At 43.7% G+C, this 19,751-nt stretch overlaps 1 protein-coding gene across 3 annotated transcripts in view; it reads left to right on the forward strand.

The window, feature by feature from the left end:
• LOC121855415 (serine/threonine-protein kinase WNK1-like) overlaps positions 1–19,751 on the forward strand; it is a 234,231-nt gene that overhangs the window by 54,357 nt on the left and 160,123 nt on the right. For all 3 annotated transcript variants that reach the window (XM_042350336.1, XM_042350337.1, XM_042350338.1), the window contains one exon: positions 16,479–16,508. In XM_042350336.1, the coding sequence (XP_042206270.1) occupies positions 16,479–16,508 (30 nt within the window). The remainder of the gene's footprint in view (positions 1–16,478; positions 16,509–19,751) is intronic.

The raw sequence follows: 19,751 nt of genomic DNA on the forward strand, positions 1-19,751 counted from the left end.
GTGTGTGTGTGTGTGTGTGTGTGTGTGTGTGTGTGTGTGTGTGTGTGTGTGTGTGTGTGTGTGTGTTTTGGCAGATAGAACAGCATTAAGACGCGCCACTGTTTATAAAATGCAAGTGTGGATGATGAAGGTAAACATTTGTTCATAAACTGTATATAAGAAGAAGTCTAGGGAATGATGATGGTGATGGTGACAGTTTTAGGTGGGTGAGGTTAGAGGCGTCACATTAGGGGGGTCAAAGTTGGCACGTGTGTGTGTATGTAATAATAATAATAATAATAATAATAATAAACGGTTTATTAATAGAGTTGCAGCCGGTGGCTGAAAATATACAGACTTACATTTGATTTAGACATAATGATATAATATGCCTTGAATACATTTACAGGTCGTTTATAGTGTGTTAATTGACTAATAAAGCAGTGAGCCTTGAATATAACGAGTTATATAATTTACACACACACACACACACACACACACACACACACGTGTCTTGGAGTGGAGTATTTTAAGATGAGTTACGGGGCTGACCTTGTACCTGAAGGAGAGACTCTACCTGTACTTGACTGAGGTAGCTTTGAGTGGTTGTCTGTCTTACCTTGAGTGACAGACACGGTTTAAAAGTACCAATCACTACACCATGATACCTGCTACATAAACCGTAATGGTCCAGAAATTTTTTTTTGTAGCTTTGACCTATAGATAAAGGTCAGAGGTCACGTAGGGTAATTAAGTGAAAATTATTACCTGTGATATTATAATTATGTAATATTGAGTGAAAATTATTACATGGGATGTTATAATTAAGAAAAGTTTACTGGTTAATTAGGATAATGTATTGAGTATAATTTAGTACTGCTTGTTAAGTCATTGAGGACAGTGTGCGTGGGCCCTGCTGTCACTTGTGGCGCCGTGGCTGCCAGTGTTGTCTTAGTGTGCTGTGTTTACTGCTACTACCACCACAAACACCCGGACATTACCCTCACCACAATCACATACCTTCACCACAAACACACGGTCCACCATCCTCTTTGTGTGTGGGGGGGCGGGGACCCTTGTCCACACACCACCATGATACTGGTGGTCATTGACCCCCCCCCCCTCCCTTCTTTATGTCTCAGCCGCTGCTAATCCTCTTTTTCGTCATCATAATCCTGTATTACCCTGGTCCTGAATGATATGTGTGTGTGTGATAATAATAATAATAATAATAATAATAATAATAATAATAATAATAATAATAATAATAATTATAATTATAATAATAATAATAATAATAATAATAATAATAATAAACGGTTTATTAATAGAGTTGCAGCCGGTGGCTGAAAATATAGACTTACATTTGATTTAGACATAATGATATAATATGCATTGAATACATTTACAGGGCTGTACAGTACATAAATCAGGAGTAGTTTATTATTTTAACAATAGATGGGATGGTGCTGTTCTTATATCTATCGGTACGGGCTCTTATGGGCTGAATTTTGTTGTAGTGTGGACTGCAGGTTGTGTGTGGGGGACTGCCGGTGGCAGGAGGTGGCGAGGGTGGTGCAGTAGTCCACGGCCAAACCTTTCCAGTGCTTGGTGGTGGAGGTCACTGTGTGTGTGTGTGAGTGAGAGACTAAAGTAAATATATTATAACCTAACCTAAGCCCATTCCCTATCATGATATAAAGGCATTGTAGACCCGTGGTGGTGGTATGGACACACACACAGAGGGGAGACACTTGACACCCACAAGGAGGAGAGGGAGAGGCTTATAGGCACCGCTAATAGGATTGGTGTGAGGGAAACTCTTGGGGGGAGGGGGAGCACCGAGGACTACAGAGTAACCAACCACAAGTGTAAGATGGGCGGGGGTGAGAGATGGTGAGAGGGGGAGTCGGTAGGTTGAGAGAGAGAGAGAGAGAGAGAGAGAGAGAGAGAGAGAGTTGGTAAATTAGAGAAAAAGAGAGAACTGCAGGTTAGGAAAGGTTATATTTGCTGATCTGTAACCACCGCGAGAGAAGAGTAAATAGGGTGTGAGGAGAGGGGGGAGGGGGTGTCGGGTCGTGTTGGGGAAGGGCGGGGAGCAGGAGCGACGGCCCCCCTTGTTTGAGGAGTCACTCGGCACACTCCAAACTCAAGTACAACGCGGAATTTCAGGAACGAATCCGTGAACGTGTGCCGCCGCTGGCCCCGCCTCATATTGAGTAATATTATTGACTTTAATCACCCAAGGCTAAGTTTAGTGAAGTGTGTGTGTGTGTGTGTGTGTGTGTGTGTGTGTGTGTGTGTGTGCGCCCCGCCCCCCTGCCAGCAAGTATTCGCTGCCATCGCTTGTAGTGGTAAATTGTCGGTCAGATGATAGTGTTTACATTCTGCCACAACTCAATGGATGTCCTGTGCGTAGTTACGTTGTTTTGTGGGCGAAAGCTTATCGTAAAATGCAGTTCAGAATATATTTTTTTTAGATTGATGGAGAGGTTAGGTTGGGCTGGGTTGGGGTTGCTGGGTTGCTGGGGCTGGGCCACTAATGTTTGTTTGGTTTGGGTTGGGCTGGAAGGTCAAGCCAGCTAAGGTTGGTTTGGTTTGGTTTGGTTTGGGTTGGGTTGGGTTGGGTTGGGTTGGGTTAGGTTAATGAAAGGTAAGTGTGAGAACCCAAAGTAGTTGCCAGATCACACTTTGTCGACTACCCAACCCAACCTAACCTAAACGTCATCTCTGGAATCCTTCATAGACAGACCACAATTTCTTGGCGACCTTACACTTACGCAGTGCATAGTGAGACTGCCGCCAGTGACGTACAGTAGGTGCACCGGGCAGGATTTTTTTATTTTTTTTATTTACCGGGATTGGCCCACCTGGGCACAGGTCACTGACCCACATCGGAGCCTCGGGGGCGAAAATGTAATAATAATAATAATGATAATAATAATAAAGAGCCATAAAGAAATAAAAAAATAAAAATCAATAGAGAAACAATATATGTAAGTTGTGTTGTCAAAGTAAGAGAAACAATTGAAACCCTGCAACTGTGTCAGATCAGCAAACTGGGACTTGGTCACAATTTTCGTGATGCCATATAGCAGCAGGGTTCACTACTTGAACATAATAGGAGATAGTATGTCGGTGGATAATATTTAAAATAACATTTGTCTTCCTGCATAACCACTCGTATGGTGTACCTAATGAATTTTTAAAAGCAGCTTTGGAAAACAGAACTATGTAGTTAACGAAGATAATAATAACAATAATAATAATAATAATGATAAAAATAATAATGCTACTAATAATAATAACGATACTAATATTAATGTAACAACTACTACTACTACTACTACTACTTTTTTTTTTTTTAACGTGGCCTCCAGCCTCCCCCAATAGCCACACCTTCGCCACCATTTATTTACTACTACTACTACTACTACTACTACTATTACTATTACTACTACTAAATATTGTGGTTTATTTCGTCGTACACCAAAAAACAATAACATTGACAAAACAACACAAACCAATAGGGTGATAGTCTATGCAGTGTACCGGGCACGAGTACCAAGTAGAACATGGTTGGCCTAATCACCAGAGAGAGAGAGTTTACACACACACACACACACACACACACTACATACACTGAAGAAACGTGTAAATAATGTTCATGTATTTAAGAGATTTTTCCAACCATTAACACGACGAGCAGGGCTGGATTAACCATTAAGCAAAATAAGCACGAGCTTAGGGCACCAAAAGAAGGGGGCACCACAGGTTTTTCTTTTGAAGGTATTATGCCTTTGTGACCAGATCATATTTGCGATAAAACCTAATAGGCTGGTGTAAAACCGCCGTATAAAATTGGTGAAAAATAATTATCCCATTTTGTTCGTTAACTATGTTTTGTAAGGGTTTTAAACCAAGAAAATTGTGCTCCTTTTTTTTTTTTAAGGACACGTTGCCCAATGGAAATGGCTTTATTTTATACACGTTCAAGAACGTTCCTCAACGTCTGAAATTGTCTAAGTTCGTTCCCTCGCTTCTCAGCCCTCACTCAGGCTCTTGCAGTATCAACGAAATGTGTCTATTATAACGTGTGGTATGAGGTGGATTGTGTAAAGTAACAAGTAAGTTACTGAATTTCTCATTAATTAAATTACTTTATATTTACAAAATAAAGAGGTAGATATTTTAACTATATAAATATATTGTGTTACTAAATTAAGAACAGTAACTCTAGGCCTAGTTGTTACAATAAATAAGGTTAAATCAAAACTGTCTAATTTAAGTGATTTTTATAATTATCAAATGATGAAAACTTCAACTCCTTGTTTTTATTTCTTAATTGTCTTTAACTGTATTTGTTCTGGTTCTAGTCTAACATCAGTGATGAGAAAATTGTAGGATCTGGCTTGTGGGGTGGCCTGGAAGAAACCTGAATTTTTTATCTTATATATCAACATCAGTATTCATTGAGTCTTAATCATGGTCTTAATATCTTGTCAGTTAAGCAATGGGAGGGCCGAGGGGGCACCATTGTTGGGCTGTGCTTAGGGCATCAATTGGCCTTAATCCGGCCCTGACGACGAGGTTAGGTTAGGTTAGGCTAGAGTCTCTGGGGAGAGTCTCTGGGGAAGGGGGTGGGTGAGGAAGAGAGAGGATGGGAGAGGAAGAGAGAAAAGGAGGGGAAGTAAGGTGGAGAAGAGGCGAGGGGAGAGGGAGGGGGCGTCATGGCCACACAACTTCCCAAATACTTTCTGTTTTGTTTTTCCCTTTTGTGTTTTAGGTTTATTACGTAGGTTTTAGGTCACGTTAGTAATTTGAAAGTGGTTTATATTTATTGTAGTAGTCATAAATATGTGTGATTGAGGTATTATACTCCAGAAATATATACGGTAGGGTGTAAGAGAGTTATTGAATAAATGTTCTTTGAGGTCTTGCTGTGTAGTGTAGTTTAATGTTACTCTATTGTTGAGGTTGATTAGTGAGTTTGTTTTTGCGAGTAGTCAGGTTTGTGTGGTGCTGAGTTTGTTTTTGCGAGTAGTCAGGTTTGTGTGGTGCTGAGTTTGTTTTTGCGAGTCGTCAGGTTTGTGTGGTGCTGAGTTTGTTTTTGCGAGTCGTCAGGTTTGTGTGGTGCTGAGTTTGTTTTTGCGAGTCGTCAGGTTTGTGTGGTGCTGAGTTTGTTTTTGCGAGTCGTCAGGTTTGTGTGGTGCTGAGAGTGTTTTACTGAGTAGTCAAGTGTGTGGTGATGAGAGTGTTTTACTGAGGTGTCAAGTGTGTGGTGCTGAGAGTGTTTTACTGAGTAGTCAAGTGTGTGGTGCTGAGAGTGTTTTACTGAGTAGTCAAGTGTGTGGTGCTGAGAGTGTTTTACTGAGTAGTCAAGTGTGTGGTGCTGAGAGTGTTTTACTGAGTAGTCAAGTGTGTGGTGCTGAGAGTGTTTTACTGAGTAGTCAAGTGTGTGGTGCTGAGAGTGTTTTACTGAGTAGTCAAGTGTGAGGTGCTGAGAGTGTCAGAGGTACAAGTACTGTATATATACGGTAGGGGAGAGTTAAAGGAGTGGTTTATAGAGGCGGTGTGATTATGGTGTAGTGGTCGAGGAGAAGGACGAGTGGCGCCCATATCACGGCAGGGAGAGAAATATGGTGTAGACGGGGATTTAAGAGGAGGGTAGAGTGTTGCCAGTGTGTGTGTAAGAGTCACGTGCCGTGTTGCTGGGCACCCGTGTACCTACTTGTCTTGTCCCCCTCCCCGTGTTATAAGTAGCTTTATTGTCGCCCGTCTCCCCTACACGAAGCTGTTCTGATCGCATGAATTTGAGACGAAATAATGTAGTTTTGGTCCAGTTCTTATACGTCGAATAAGTGATTTTTTATTTATGTTTAACAACTTTATTGGCAAAGTTTGGAGTACAATTTGTCTATTCTGTGTAGTTGTCAGACCTTGACACTGAGGGTGTTATCACTGTTTACTGACACACAGGACAAAGGTTCATACTCATGGGAGATAATAGTATAGGTCGTATTCAAGAAGGTATATAGTTAGTTCCTCCCGATTGTTCCGCATTCCCTCATGACCTCTTGAGGGGTAGCAGTGTTCCCTCTTCAAAGCTTCAGCAGGATCCATTTACTCCTTGTAGAATTGTTCAAGCTCGCGTGATGGTCGACATTAACACTGCTGCCAGGTACAGTATATATAGTACAGTACGTGATTGTATGTTATCCCGGAGTGGTGTTCAGGGATTGACTTATGTCTGAGTGTGTGTATGGTGAACCAGATCAATGTATAAGATATCGTAGACCTTGATAAAAAAGACCAAATGAGTGCGGAGTCTAATGGTAATAATATGTGTGATTTTTTTACTGACACTGTACTTAATTAAGATTCGCCATTAGATAATTTACTCTGATGATTTTTAAGAGGGACGTTTTAGTTAATCGTGTCACTTTTTTATTTATTTATTTATTTTCATTTTACTATTATTAGGGACCATACCAAGGGCTCATGATGGTTAGGATAAAGAGCTTTTGGTAACGCATGCACGTGTACGATGCATGTGTGTGTGTGTGTGTGTGTGTGTGTGTGTGTGTGTGTGTGTGTGTGTGTGTGTGTGTGTGTGTGTGTGTGTGTGTGTGTGCGTGTGCGCGCGCGCTTTAAGTTCAGGGTCTACATATTGGCTCGACACTGTGCTTTTAGACTTAAAGACACACTGTATGTACGCTTTCTTTACATACACACAAGGTCCTGGTGGCAGTATACAGTATCGTGCCAACTATGATCTCCGGATATGACTTCTCTTAAGTTAGGGATACCATTCATTATGTGACACCTGCTCTAATGTTCTTAAACTATCTTGACACTCACTCACCTGTTCCTCTTTCTCATCCTCCTCCACCCCCTCCTCTTCTTTCTCCTCTTCCTCCTCCTCTGCCTCCTCCTCCCAAGAAGCAACTTTTTCGCCCAATGATCTCTCAAGCTCAAGGGGTGTGTGTGTCGTCCACGGAGTTTTGATTTCCCACGCGGGGAGACACTCTCTCTCTCTCTCTCTCTCTCTCTCTCTCTCTCTCTCTCTCTTCCTCAAGTCTGCCGTCTATACTGTGTTTATCATCCCTCTCTAGGTTCTTAGAGTTACTTTATATCAATAATACAATGATTTGGAGTTATTATTTTAGTTCTAGAATACTGATAGTTTGTTAAAGTTCATATATACATTTTTAAAGGTATATTAGATGGATGTTACTGTAAACTTGTCGTCAGGAAGGTTAGTGGATCATTGTGACGAGAAAATAAGCAGAAATATAATAAATATATGATGGAGGAAGGTGACCTCTTGTGGTGGTCTGGGGGGGGGGGGCACTGGTGGTGGATCTTGTAGCTTAACGAAAAACTGGTTGAACTTGGGAATACCTTGACGCTCACCACCACCACCTTGTAGTTTTTTTTAGAGGAGGGGAGGGGTAGGTAGGGGGTACTTGTAACCAGTCACTTATTTATTACGACTCTTATCTGGTAAGTGGCAGCAAGAATGTTGTGGGTGATGCTTAAATGTTTTTGTTGTGTTTGTAATTTATTGTTCTCACGTGGACCAGATTAAAGAAACGTGACGTGCTTCTGGTTTTGTGTTGCTGCTATCATGGTGATGGATTCTTAGCATGATAGTTTCTCCTCTCTGTTGTTTGGGCTGTGGGTGGTATGACGAGGAAGTGTCATCACCATGTTGTTCTTTGTAGCCAATTACCTCTCTACCGTACACAATGGCTGACTTAAACATCATCCCGCACACAGTAAGTCATTATAAACCTATTTAGCTGAACTGACGACATATCCTGGTCAGCAAGACTGGTTTAGGATTTTATAATGATGATAAAGTAATATATATTAGTAATATTTACAATAGGCCCGCTGCAATTTCCTCCATTCTTATGTTTTTATGTAAATGATCTTCTAGCTGTCTGCATTACCTCACTCAGGACCACAGGTAGTCTTGCGATAATCATGAACACAACATGTATAAGGACATTCTTAGCAATATGGTTTACACACACACACACACACACACACCACAATACACTGTTGACACGGATGATCTACAACAGGAAAAGATAATAACTGGTGGACAACTGGATAGAAGCGGTTTTGTGACCTTAAGTTGACCCCAATCATGACCGGTAATGACTCAACAAGCTGCAAGAGTGCGGGGTCATCATTGAGGTGCTGATTATGACACATACCAGTTCATCACAGTAATCAGTCGGTATCTTCAACTCTACCAACAAGCGTGTCCGAGCACCAGCCAGCACTGATCCAGAGGAACTATCGTTTGCGTGTGTTTAGGAGGTGAGCACAACTTGGACTTGAGAAATGAGCTTTTGGGCAGCTTGACAAACACAGGGACCCGGTACGTTAAGTTTACGTTATAACTAGATTCTTCTACGTTATTTTAGTATTAGGCGAGGTAAATTGTGCGGTTAAATCTTCTCGAGAAACTTAACCTAACCTAACCTAACCTAACCTAACCTAAACTCGATGAGCACAATTTCTCGGTCATCGAAAGACAAACGTATTGTATACAGTAGTAAGATTTTTCCGTATAATTATCCACAGTTTATTATTTTAGCTGAAGTGAGCCATTTAATGTGTGTGGATACAGTAATCTTGGGCGGTAGGGTGTGGGTGTTGGATCAAGGTCAAGGCTAAGGCTGTATGGGTTTAAAAACACCTTCACTTTCCTTCCAGGCTTTACCATATAATAATGAAGGGGGGGGGGCCTCGTTTTGGTCAGTGATTACCTGTACTACCCTCACCTGTCTGTGGCCATATGTTTTAATTAATTGTAGTTGGGAAGGGAAGGAAAGAGGAGTGAGAATACCTAGGATACCTCCACTTCTCATGGGATCGTATATAGACATTCACTGTGTGTGTGTGTGTGTGTGTGTGTGTGGTGCAGCACACAGGCGCCGCTCACCAACACCTAAAGGTTATTCTTAACACGGTGTGCAATATATATGTTCTTGTGACGACATCTGAGGAACACTGACTGCTTTCGCTCGTCTCCCCCACCCACCCAGCCAGCCATTTCCTTCTCCGAGTCACTAACATTAAGCTCTAACCCGATGCTATATACGGTAATATTGGATTTAATTAAAAGTTTATAGAATATTGGATGTTAATGATTGATAAAGTAATTCTACGTTATAGTTAATTAAAGATGCTTCACTAGAGCGTTTGATGGAGGGAAAAATTATTAGTTTACACAAGTTTTATTTTTCAGTATTTATTTGGTTCATTTGATAGGGTATATATACTGGAGGCTGAAGGTGAGATAAAGTTCAAACTGTTAACGAGAGAACACGTAGACCCAACCAGAGTGCTGTGTGCCGCGTCCCAGTGGATACAGCACTCCCAGGCACCCAGCAGTGACTGTAACGAGGCTCTGCAGTGTGTTGTATCCTCACAGCCCGTAACTGGCCCTCAAGTCTAAAAGATTTACTGTCGTTTTGAGTGTGGAGACTTAAAAGGCCTAAGGTGCTTCTGTAAAATGAAAAACTGTATAATTATATAACAGCGACGACCTCCAGATACTTCTCAGAAATCTATTGACAATAAGAACATCATCCCGTTGACAAGACACAGTGTTATAATGTCCGGTGTGTGTGTGTGTGTGTGTGTGTGTGTGTGTGTGTGTGTGTGTGTGTGTGTGTGTGTGTGTGTGTGTGTGTGTGTGTGTGTGTGTGTGTGTGTGTGTGTGTGTGTGTGTGTGTGTGTGTGTGTGTGTGTGTGTGTGTGTGTGTGTGTGTGTGTGTGTGTGTGTGTGTGTGTGTGTGTGTGTGTGTGTGTGTGTGTGTGTGTGTGTGTGTGTGTGTGTGTGTGTGTGTGTGTGTGTGTGTGTGTGTGTGTGTGTGTGTGTGTGTGTGTGTGTGTGTGTGTGTGTGTGTGTGTGTGTGTGTGTGTGTGTGTGTGTGTGTGTGTGTGTGTGTGTGTGTGTGTGTGTGTGTGTGTGTGTGTGTGTGTGTGTGTGTGTGTGTGTGTGTGTGTGGCCGTGTGTGTGTGTGTGTGTGTGTGTGTGTGTGTGTGTGTGTGTGTGTGTGTGTGTGTGTGTGTGTGTGTGTGTGTGTGTGTGTGTGTGGTCAAGTGACATACCGTTATAAAAGATGGCGCGGCGCTGAAGCTCATACTGTAGCTGGTGTTGTGTTGGGTTAGGTTCTGTAACACAAGATGTGGTAAGATATCTTGAGAGGAAACAATGAAGGTAGTAAACAGACAATATTCGCTTTCTGAACGTTATCGCCCTATGATTCGGCACGTACAGGTAGTTGCGACAAGACAGACATACATGTAAACTAACAACGAATTTTATGTTCCAATGTCGTAACGTTATGCTGGAGAAAGAAATATCATAATACTATACTTTAAAACTATAAAACTATGCGAACTGTTATCTGAAACTTTTACAACTTTTTTTTAATATAGATCTGGGACTTTTTTTTATAACTATTTGAAAATTCTTTGACGTAATTTTACACAGATATGTAAGTTTTTTTTATCGGTTTAGTTTGTTTGTTTGGGGTAGAGGAGGGTGGGGGGGGGGGTCAGTGATTGCTGTGGGGTGCCGTTGGCGTGGGTCCAGGGTAAACAATGTTACTTGGGAGACCACACACACGAGTCACCTCTAGATTAGACACCCGAACTTGCTTCACATGATTAACCACCCTAACACTATCTCAGGAGTTAGGTTAGTATCATAATATTCCCCGCCTTTGAACGTTTATTATTATTATTATTATTATTATTATTATTATTATTATTATTATTATAGTTCTTACGGTAAAGTTTTTATATAAAGAAGGACGAGATTGATGCTGGCGATTGGAAATACCCCATTACTTAGCTGGGGCATTTCCCTCTTCTTTCTCCTCTACCCCCTCTCTTCCATCCCCCCTTCTTAGCTCCCTCCCTCCCTCCTTCCCTCCCCCCCTCTTCCCCACTACTCCCCCTCTCCCCCACTGCTCCCCCTCTCTTCTAAGACATCATTTTCTCACATACCTCAGCCTCTCACCACCCACTTCCTCTTCCCCACCTGAGTATAGCTCTATTGTCTATTAGTTTTACATACTGTATATACTTAAAACTCTCTCTCTCTCTCTCTCTCTCTCTCTCTCTCTCTCTCTCTCTCTCTCTCTCTCTCTCTCTCTCTCTCTCTCTCTCTCTCTCTCTCTCTCTCTCTCTCTCTCTCTCTCTCTCTCTCTCTCTCTCTCTCTCTCTCTCTCTCCTCTCTCTCTCTCTCTCTCTCTCTCTCTCTCTCTCTCTCTCTCTCTCTCTCTCTCTCTCTCTCTCTCTCTCTCTCTCTCTCTCTCTCTCTCTCTCTCTCTCTCTCTCTCTCTCTCTCTCTCTCTCTCTCTCTCTCTCTCTCTCTCTCTCTCTCTCTCTCTCTCTCTCTCTCTCTCTCTCTCTCTCTCTCTCTCTCTCTCTCTCTCTCTCTCTCTCTCTCTCTCTCTCTCTCTCTCTCTCTCTCTCTCTCTCATGTAACACCTCCTCAAGCAGTATTTGCCAAACATGTACGTCCGTGGTGTAACTTACAAGAGGCAAAACAAGGGTGGTGGTGGGGGGAGGGGTTGGGGTTAGGGCGAGCAAGTTCCACCTTTAACACAGGGACACCTAGAGCTCCACTTGGCCTGCCCCACGTGACCTTCCCTCTCCCTCACTCCCTCCCTTATCCCTCCTTCCCCCCCTTTCGTCTTCTCTCCCTCCCTCACACAAGCAACACTCTACCTCAACCTCTTCCAGTTTTATGCCATGAATCATTCTGTCTGCTGGAGGAGCCTGCAGAAGGACGAAGCTCGGCGGCAGTAGTTATGAATTGAATTGAGTAGGCAACATATAGACGCAAACATCGAAACTGACGCGACACTACCAAGGAGGAAAATGGTGCGAGCAGAACATTTGGCTGTGGGGGGTGAGGGAAGGAGGGAGGTAGGGGAATGCGGGGGTGTTGTGCGAGGGATGGGGAAGAAAGAATGTGAGTGGAAGGCATTGGGAGGAAGGGGAGGGGGAGGTTGTGGGGATGGTGGATGTCTAGGTAAGTATGGCTGGATCATTTCCTCTGCAACTCACCCCCAACCCACCACACAAGCAGTCCACTCCACCCTACTCTACACCTCACCACCTCTGCTTCCTCCCACCCACTCCATCTCGTCGTCGTCTCCTCCACATACCACGGCCTCTCTCTCTCTCTCTCTCTCTCTCTCTCTCTCTCATTGTCTCACCACTCCTCAACACCTTCTTACCCTCCTCCCTGCCTCTCAGTCACACTCCCCCTCTCCCTCCCTCTCCAGTCACACTCCCTGACTCACCACACTCAAACCATGTGTTAACAGCCGTTGCATAACTTTATCATCGACTTATCGTATATTTTTTGTTGATGCAGTTATTCTTCCGGTAACTAGCACACACACTGAACACACACACACACACACACACACACACACACTCACACTGAACAAGCCTCAAGTGGTGCAGTCAGCGGAATGATGAGTCACCCAGGGTTCAAAACGGCGTGTGATCCAGCTTGAGGTACAGCTTGATTAATAATACCCGGAGAGAGTTTTTGGGTGAGGGACTCAGTTGTACCTTTAAGCTGCCCCAGTAACTCAGTGGACGGTAATCATTATATAAACAAAAACCCGTCATATGAAGATTAGACACCCCAGCTTATTTCACCTGATGGTTAAACACCCTTACTTAATGTGGCCTAATTTAATCCAACCTAATCTAATCTGACCTAAGCTAACCCCTACCCCCTCCCTCCAGCAAACGTTACAGGGGTAAATGTTCATGTGGAGGAGTGAGGAGCCCTTGAGGGGGGGGGGGGATAGGCAGGTGAATGTCTGTAGGTGATAAAACACACACACACACACACACACACACACATGGACTGGTTCCTTTAGATATGGCAAGTATTATAAACCTCGTGAACACTTACCGTAATATTTGGTCCGTCGTCCCTGCTAACTCTCTCTACTGTACAACCCGTGTTTCACTCTCCCACACAACCCGTTATTATGTTTATCTCCAGTTTATTTTACTGTTCTATTTATAAATTTTATTATGCCATGTGTCACTGATCACGCATATTGTATTATGATTATATTATTGATCATTTATTTTGTCTGGACGTGAGACTATGAGTGAGATAGTGAGTGTGTGTGTAGTAGTAGTAGTAGTAGTAGTAGTAGTAGTAGTAGTAGTAGTAGTAATAGTAGTAAGGGACCTCACAGCAAATATATTGAAGGAAATCTACCGGGATGTCATGGTAGAATCGACCCTCCTTCCTTTGGACGGTGAGATCTTCCAACATAGGACTTCAAACACATCTAACGAAGCCCGTGTTGACGTCAGTGCTCGAGGATTCTGGACGCGGGGACAGCGAGCTTTCTTCGGCCGCATGTCACCGTAACTTAGCTCTCGATGCTGCACACAGGAGGAACGAGAACGACAAGATAAGGGCATAGGGCATAGGGGATGGGACCAAGTGCAAGATGTTTCTACGCCAGACTCGCGGAGTTGATCTCCGAACAGAAGCAGCAGCCCAGAAGTTATTTTACAGCCTGGATGAGATGTCGACTGTCTTTCTCTCTCCTTCGGTCGGCTTTTCTCTGCCTCAGGGGGACGAGAGCTTCTGCCCCAATGCCGACAACTGCTGCAGATATTGACTATGGGGCAACAGTTACTGAATGCCGCATAGATCTGCGGCTGAACTAACTCAACACAGATAGGATAGCTACTTATGTATTGGATATTTAATATTAAGGTAATAAAATGGCGGCGAAGGTGTGGTTATTGGGGGAGGCTGGAGGCCACGCAGTAGTAGTAGTGTTGGTTGTTGCTAGGATATCCTGTAATGAGTGTTGGTATACTGGGTCAGGACACACTAACTACGGGAAGGTCATAGGTCATTCAGGGTGAGAAACGTTGTGGTGTTTACGAGTGTGGTGATGAAGACAGTTGTATTAGAGTGTGTTGTGTTTATTGGGAGGTATATAGGTGGAAGAGTGTGTTGCGTGTCTAGTGGAGGAAGTGTTATATCTCTCCCCCTCCTCCTCCTTCCGCTTTTCTCCCCCCACCTCTCTCATGTGTACCCCCACACCCCTACCTCCCCACACTACCTCCCCTCTCTTGTAGTGACCCCACCCTCATTAGCTCCGGGGTGTGTGACTGCCCCCAGCCTCCCTATCTAGAGGTGGGGGGGTGGGGCAGACACACAAGGCGTCTCTCCAATTTCTCACACTCTCTTCCTCCTACTGTGGTGAGTAGCTGGGGAAATAGGCAGCTAGGTCTCTCTCTCCCTCCCTGTACTGTGTGAGTCATCGCTTCCTGCTGCCTGCTCGTTCTCTCCTTTACTTTTCTTTATTCGTGCTCTCTCTCTCTCTTTCTCTCTCTCTCTCTCTCTCTCTCTCTCTCTCTCTCTCTCTCTCTCTCTCTCTCTCTCTCTCTCTCTCTGTTCCTACCTTCTACATTTTCTTTAGCTCTTCTCCTCCCTACTTCTTTCTCCTGTCTTTATTAAATTGTCTCTGGTCGTTTCTTTCCCTCATCTCTTTCTCTCTTCTTCTTCCCCCTTCCTCTTTGTCTTTACTTCCCTCTTGCCGTCCACCTCTTTATTCTTTCCTCTTTGTATTCCTTACTCTTCTCCGTCTACCCTTTCCCAAATTGTCCTCCTCTTTCACACACACACACGAGAGAGAGAGAGAGAGAGAGAGAGAGAGAGAGAAGTGGGTTAGGAGGGCTTAGGAGACTGAAGTGTGTCAATGATAAGGTAAACGACGTCTGGATGTGTGTTACGTCACGTTGCCGGTCACAAGGTATTATCTAAACACCTGTCTTGATTAGTGACAGTACTTGATTTGCTTGCTTGCTTGCTTGGTGTCCTTCGCTGATTGTTTATCTTGCCCTCCCCCCTCCTTCCCCCCTAAAGAAATTCTAAAGGACCTCTAGGGATGAAATGACTCGCTAGCTTCCTACTGTAGATATGTTTTTGTTTTTGTATAACACTAACAGGTACAAACTACAGCTAGTCTGGAATGATGAATACATTTATATATATATTATGTAGAGTAAATATGTAATTCTACACGTATCACTACATTAGAATTCCTCTGTAGAAGATAAAACACTGGGCTGTATATTTATTTTGTATTCTACGGTCTCTACTCACACGTTGTTGAAGAGGACGGTAGCCTCGGTAGGTTACGGTCGAAATTATAGTACTGTTATTGGTTAGGTTAGGTTACTTAGGGTTTGGTCAGGTTGGGCTAGGTTAGGTTAGATTAGGTTGCTTAGATTAGGTTGGTTAGGTTACTTAGGTAGGTTAGTTAGTTTAGGTTAGATTAGGTTGGTTAGATTAGTTTACTTAGGTCAGATTAGGTTACTTACGAAGGTTAGGTTAGGTTAGTTAGGTTAGTTTATGTTAGTTCGGTTAGATTAGGTTCGTTAGGTTAGGTTAGCGGCGACAAGTATATAAAATGAAACACTCAGCTTGTTGTATTTACACACTAATATTACATTAAGTTTCTTCTCTACCAAGGGCCTTATACCTGTCCAGAGAGATGTTGTATTATGTTTGTGTAGCACCTGTAGAGCAAGGACGATGAACCAACACAACACATACTAAACTCTCTTTCTTTCTCTAACCCAGTAATTATTAGATATGAAAATAAAAGATCTTTTCCTTTGTTTTTTTCGCTAATTGGTTATTATTATTTTTTAGTTAATTGTCCGTCTAGGTAGGTGTGTGTGTGTGTGTGTGTGTGTGTGTGTGTGTGTGTGTGTGTGTGTGTGTGTGTGTGTGTGTGTGTGTGTGTCGATAATTACAGGTGTCCGTAAACATCACGTAAATGTTCCTACAATACTCGTGTGTGTGTGTGTAATTTTTATGATACCTTCTTGAATTATTTGTAAATATTCGGTCGATGTGTCTTGTCAAGTACTCGTCCTGTACACGTCTGGTACGCCTCCTTGTCCCTGGTTATTGATGTAATGTTACGTTTTAAGTTATGACGTAGTTTAGTGTTTTTATTTGACTTAACTTTATCCTCTTGGCTAATGGTTCGATCAGCCATGTGTCTATTATTGTCTTTTGTTCCTTTGTTTCCCTCCCTGTGTGTGTTTAAGTCTCACACACACACACACACACACACACACACACACACACACACACACACACACACTCACGACTCACTCTCACCACATCTGCCGCCTTCTCATTTTAACCATAGCTGTAAACTACAACATTAGTTGCCTAAGTATCTAATGTTATCATTTATATCCAAAAGTGTGGGATTAATGTACAGTTGAAATGTATATTCAATTTTGTATGTATTTATTGTAGATCAATGTGTGGACAGTGTGGATAATGTAACCGTGTGTGTGTGTGTGTGTGTGTGTGTGTGTGTGATAGGTACTAGGGATGATGGTATGAGGCTGACCAGGTGTTTACTTGTGTGTTGCAGGTATGACGCCGCCAGTATCTTCTGTTGGAGGTAATTATCACCCTAGCCAGTTACCTGCAGGTAAGTTGTTGGGCCGGCGGCAGGCAGTGCTTCTTCATCCACCTCTCGCCCCAACTGTGGTTCTTCTCCCTCACGGGGTTATCACTCTCCTGCCCCGGCGTCAACACAGGCGAGGCGCACTAAGCTCAAAGGACCAACCTGATCTTTCTCTCTTATATTCTCTCTACCAAACTTCTTTATCTTATTTACTGATGTTTATTGTCTAGGAGCTGTAGGTTGAAGCCGTGTGTTGACCTTATTACATCTAGATAATTATGACAGGTGCTGCTGTTTTTATCTCTCCTCGTTAGGTACAGTGAGGATGGGGTACTGTGATTGTTAGGTATAGTGAGGATGGGGTACTGTGATTGTTAGGTACTAGGTGAGGAAGTTGCAATAGAAAAGAAAATTTTTAGTACAGGTGTGGTGGTGGTGTTTGTGGTACAGGTGTGGTGGTAATGGTGGTGGTTGTGGTATAGGTATGATGGTAATGGTGGTGGTGATGATAATACAGGTTTGTAGGTGGTGGTGGTACAGGTGTGGTGGTAATGGTGGTGGTTGCGGTACAGGTGTGGTGGTGGTGATGATGATAAAGGTTTGTAGGTTGTGGTGGTACACGAGTGATGGTGGTGGTGGTGGTGGTACAGGTGTGGTGGTGGTTGTGGTACAGGTGTGGTGGTGGTGGTTGGTGGTGGTGATGGTACAGGTGTGTAGGTGGAGGTGGTAATTGTGGTGGTACAGGTGTGGTGGTAATGGTGGTGGTTGCAGTGGGTGTGGAGGTGGTGGTTGTGGTACAGGTGTGGTGGTGGTGGTTAGTGGTGGTGATGATGGTACAGGTGTGTAGGTGGTGGTGGTAATTGTGGTGGTACAGGTGTGGTGGTGGTGATGATAAAGGTTTGTAGGTTGTGGTGGTACACGAGTGATGGTGGTGGTGGTGGTACAGGTGTGTAGGTGGTGGTGGTAATTGTGGTGGTACAGGTGTGTAGGTGGTGATGATGATAAAGGTTTGTAGGTTGTGGTGGTACAGGTGTGGTGGTGGTGGTTGGTTGGCGAGGATAGAAGAGAACTTGGTGGTGACGCTCAAGGCCTTGTGACGGGTCGTAGGGAAAGCCCCCGTCTGTCTGCCGCGGCTTACACTACACCAGTCGCCGTCCACCATTACAGAGGCTTCTTACATTCCTACTTCAGGAATTTAGGAATACCTGAGGGGCTTAATGGCCGTTCAGGGTCCTCTCTAATTGGACCATAACTCTTAACTTATTTACCCTAGTTGGTTTAGTAATATACTGTATACTCATCATGTTATAACCTGTACCTTTATATCCGGGTACCATATAGTGAACGTAGAGAAGACGTATACCTGACATTATAGCGTCTTGGTTAGGTTAGGTTCCTCTGATTGGCTCTGATACTTCACTCGTGTCTTGATGGAGAGTCATGACGTGTGTGTGTGTGTGTGTGTGTGTGTGTACGTATAATGTGTGTACACCCCTGATAACCACACGTACAGGAGGAAGGAAGTGGCCATCTATCATCTATTTGTACCGTATGTATGTATGTTTGTCATGTTTACATTTGGAGGGGGGGGGTCGTTCGGGTGTCTCGGCCGGGTAATTATATCGCTCGTTAGTGTATCATCGCAATGTGTCATTTGTTGGTGTAATTAATGGCCTTCGATTTAGAGCCTGAATAATTATGTCGTCACGTCCGTCTGTCGAGTGAGTGTTGAGAGAGAGAGAGAGAGAGAGAGAGAGAGAGAGAGAGAGAGAGAGAGAGAGAGATCTGTGTATGTACTGTATGTATGTATGTGAGGGCAACGGTAGTAATAGGGTTGCTGGTAATACAGTAAATAGGATTAATGAGTAGCGTTACATTGTAGCTGTGTGAGTGTTAACATGGGGGCGGCTCCTACTTCCTTGGGAGGGGACGGCTCCTACTTCCCTGAGGGGCGGCTTGTACTTCATTGGGGGCGGCTCGTACTTCCTTGGGAAGGGTGGCTCCTGCTTACCTGGGAGCGGCTTCTACTTACCTGGGGGCGGCTTGTACTTCCGTGGCGGCAGCTCCTACTTTACCTCGGGGACGGCTCCTACTTACCTGGAGGCCTCAAACTTCATGCAGCTGAAGGTCGAGCGAGTGACTCACAGAATACGGGGGAAACTACAATTTGTGTGTGTGTGTGTGTGTGTGTGTGTGTGTGTGTGTGTGTGTGTGTGTGTGTGTGTAACGGAAGACACAGGGTCATGGGGAAATCCCTGGTACACACACCCACATACGCATTTCCTTTCTTCTTGTCAGTCTGTTTCCCCTCTTTTATGTTTCTTCAAGAGGAGAGTTAGTGGGTTGGAGGGGCGGGCTGTACTGTCACATGGCTCACCACACGTCTTGTGACTGGCCTTGTGCCACCACACACAGTCATGATAAACTCTAGGCGTTGTATTCCGCTGTACATTTTTACCGTGTGAAACTTAAAAATGTTTGTGTTCACGAAGCAAATTTTTTTATTGTGATAAAAACAAGAGCCCAAGATATTTTTATATTAGCATAACTTAATAAGAACCCATTTGCTTATATACGTCATATATACAGTATATCAAAATATTCAGCCAAACATCACATATTGTCCAGAGTCGTAGTCATGCTGAGTAAGGAAAGACACACACACACACACACTCTGCTCGTGTCAACAGTGGCATGTTCCCTTCTGGCTCTCGTCCTGTAGCCATCACCACATAGTTAAGAGGATTATTTTAATGGTGTTGTTATACTGCTTGAACGATGTACAACAATTCAGGGTATGGAGAATTATCGAAAACAAACCCAGAACATTGTTGGGCAGAGAGAGAGAGGGGGTGAGGGAGGCAGAGAGGGAAAGAGGAAGAGAGGAGGGAGGAAGGAAGGAAGGAAGGAGGCAGGCAGGCAGGGAGGAAGAGAGAGGGAGAGAGAGGGAGGGAGAGAGAGGGAGGAGAGGAAAGAGGCAGAGAGACAGAGACGTCGTGCTCACCCAACCATCAGATTTCAGATTTCTCCCTCACAGCGTTGGGACCCCGGCGTATTGGGCCCTGTTCTTTTTTTTTTTTTTTTTAATTTATTTATTGGGCACTCCCCTACATCCATGTGTAAGGTGAAGCGCAGAAGCGTTTACAGCGCCCAACAGGGAAGCATGCTAAGTTCATGCTTGCCTTTATGTCTCATGAGTTAAGGGCGTAGAAGCCTAAAGAGTCAATGGCGTAGAGC

The sequence above is a fragment of the Homarus americanus genome, unplaced genomic scaffold, assembly GCF_018991925.1.
Source record: "Homarus americanus isolate GMGI-L3 unplaced genomic scaffold, GMGI_Hamer_2.0 scaffold45299, whole genome shotgun sequence".
Taxonomy (NCBI): domain Eukaryota; kingdom Metazoa; phylum Arthropoda; class Malacostraca; order Decapoda; family Nephropidae; genus Homarus; species Homarus americanus.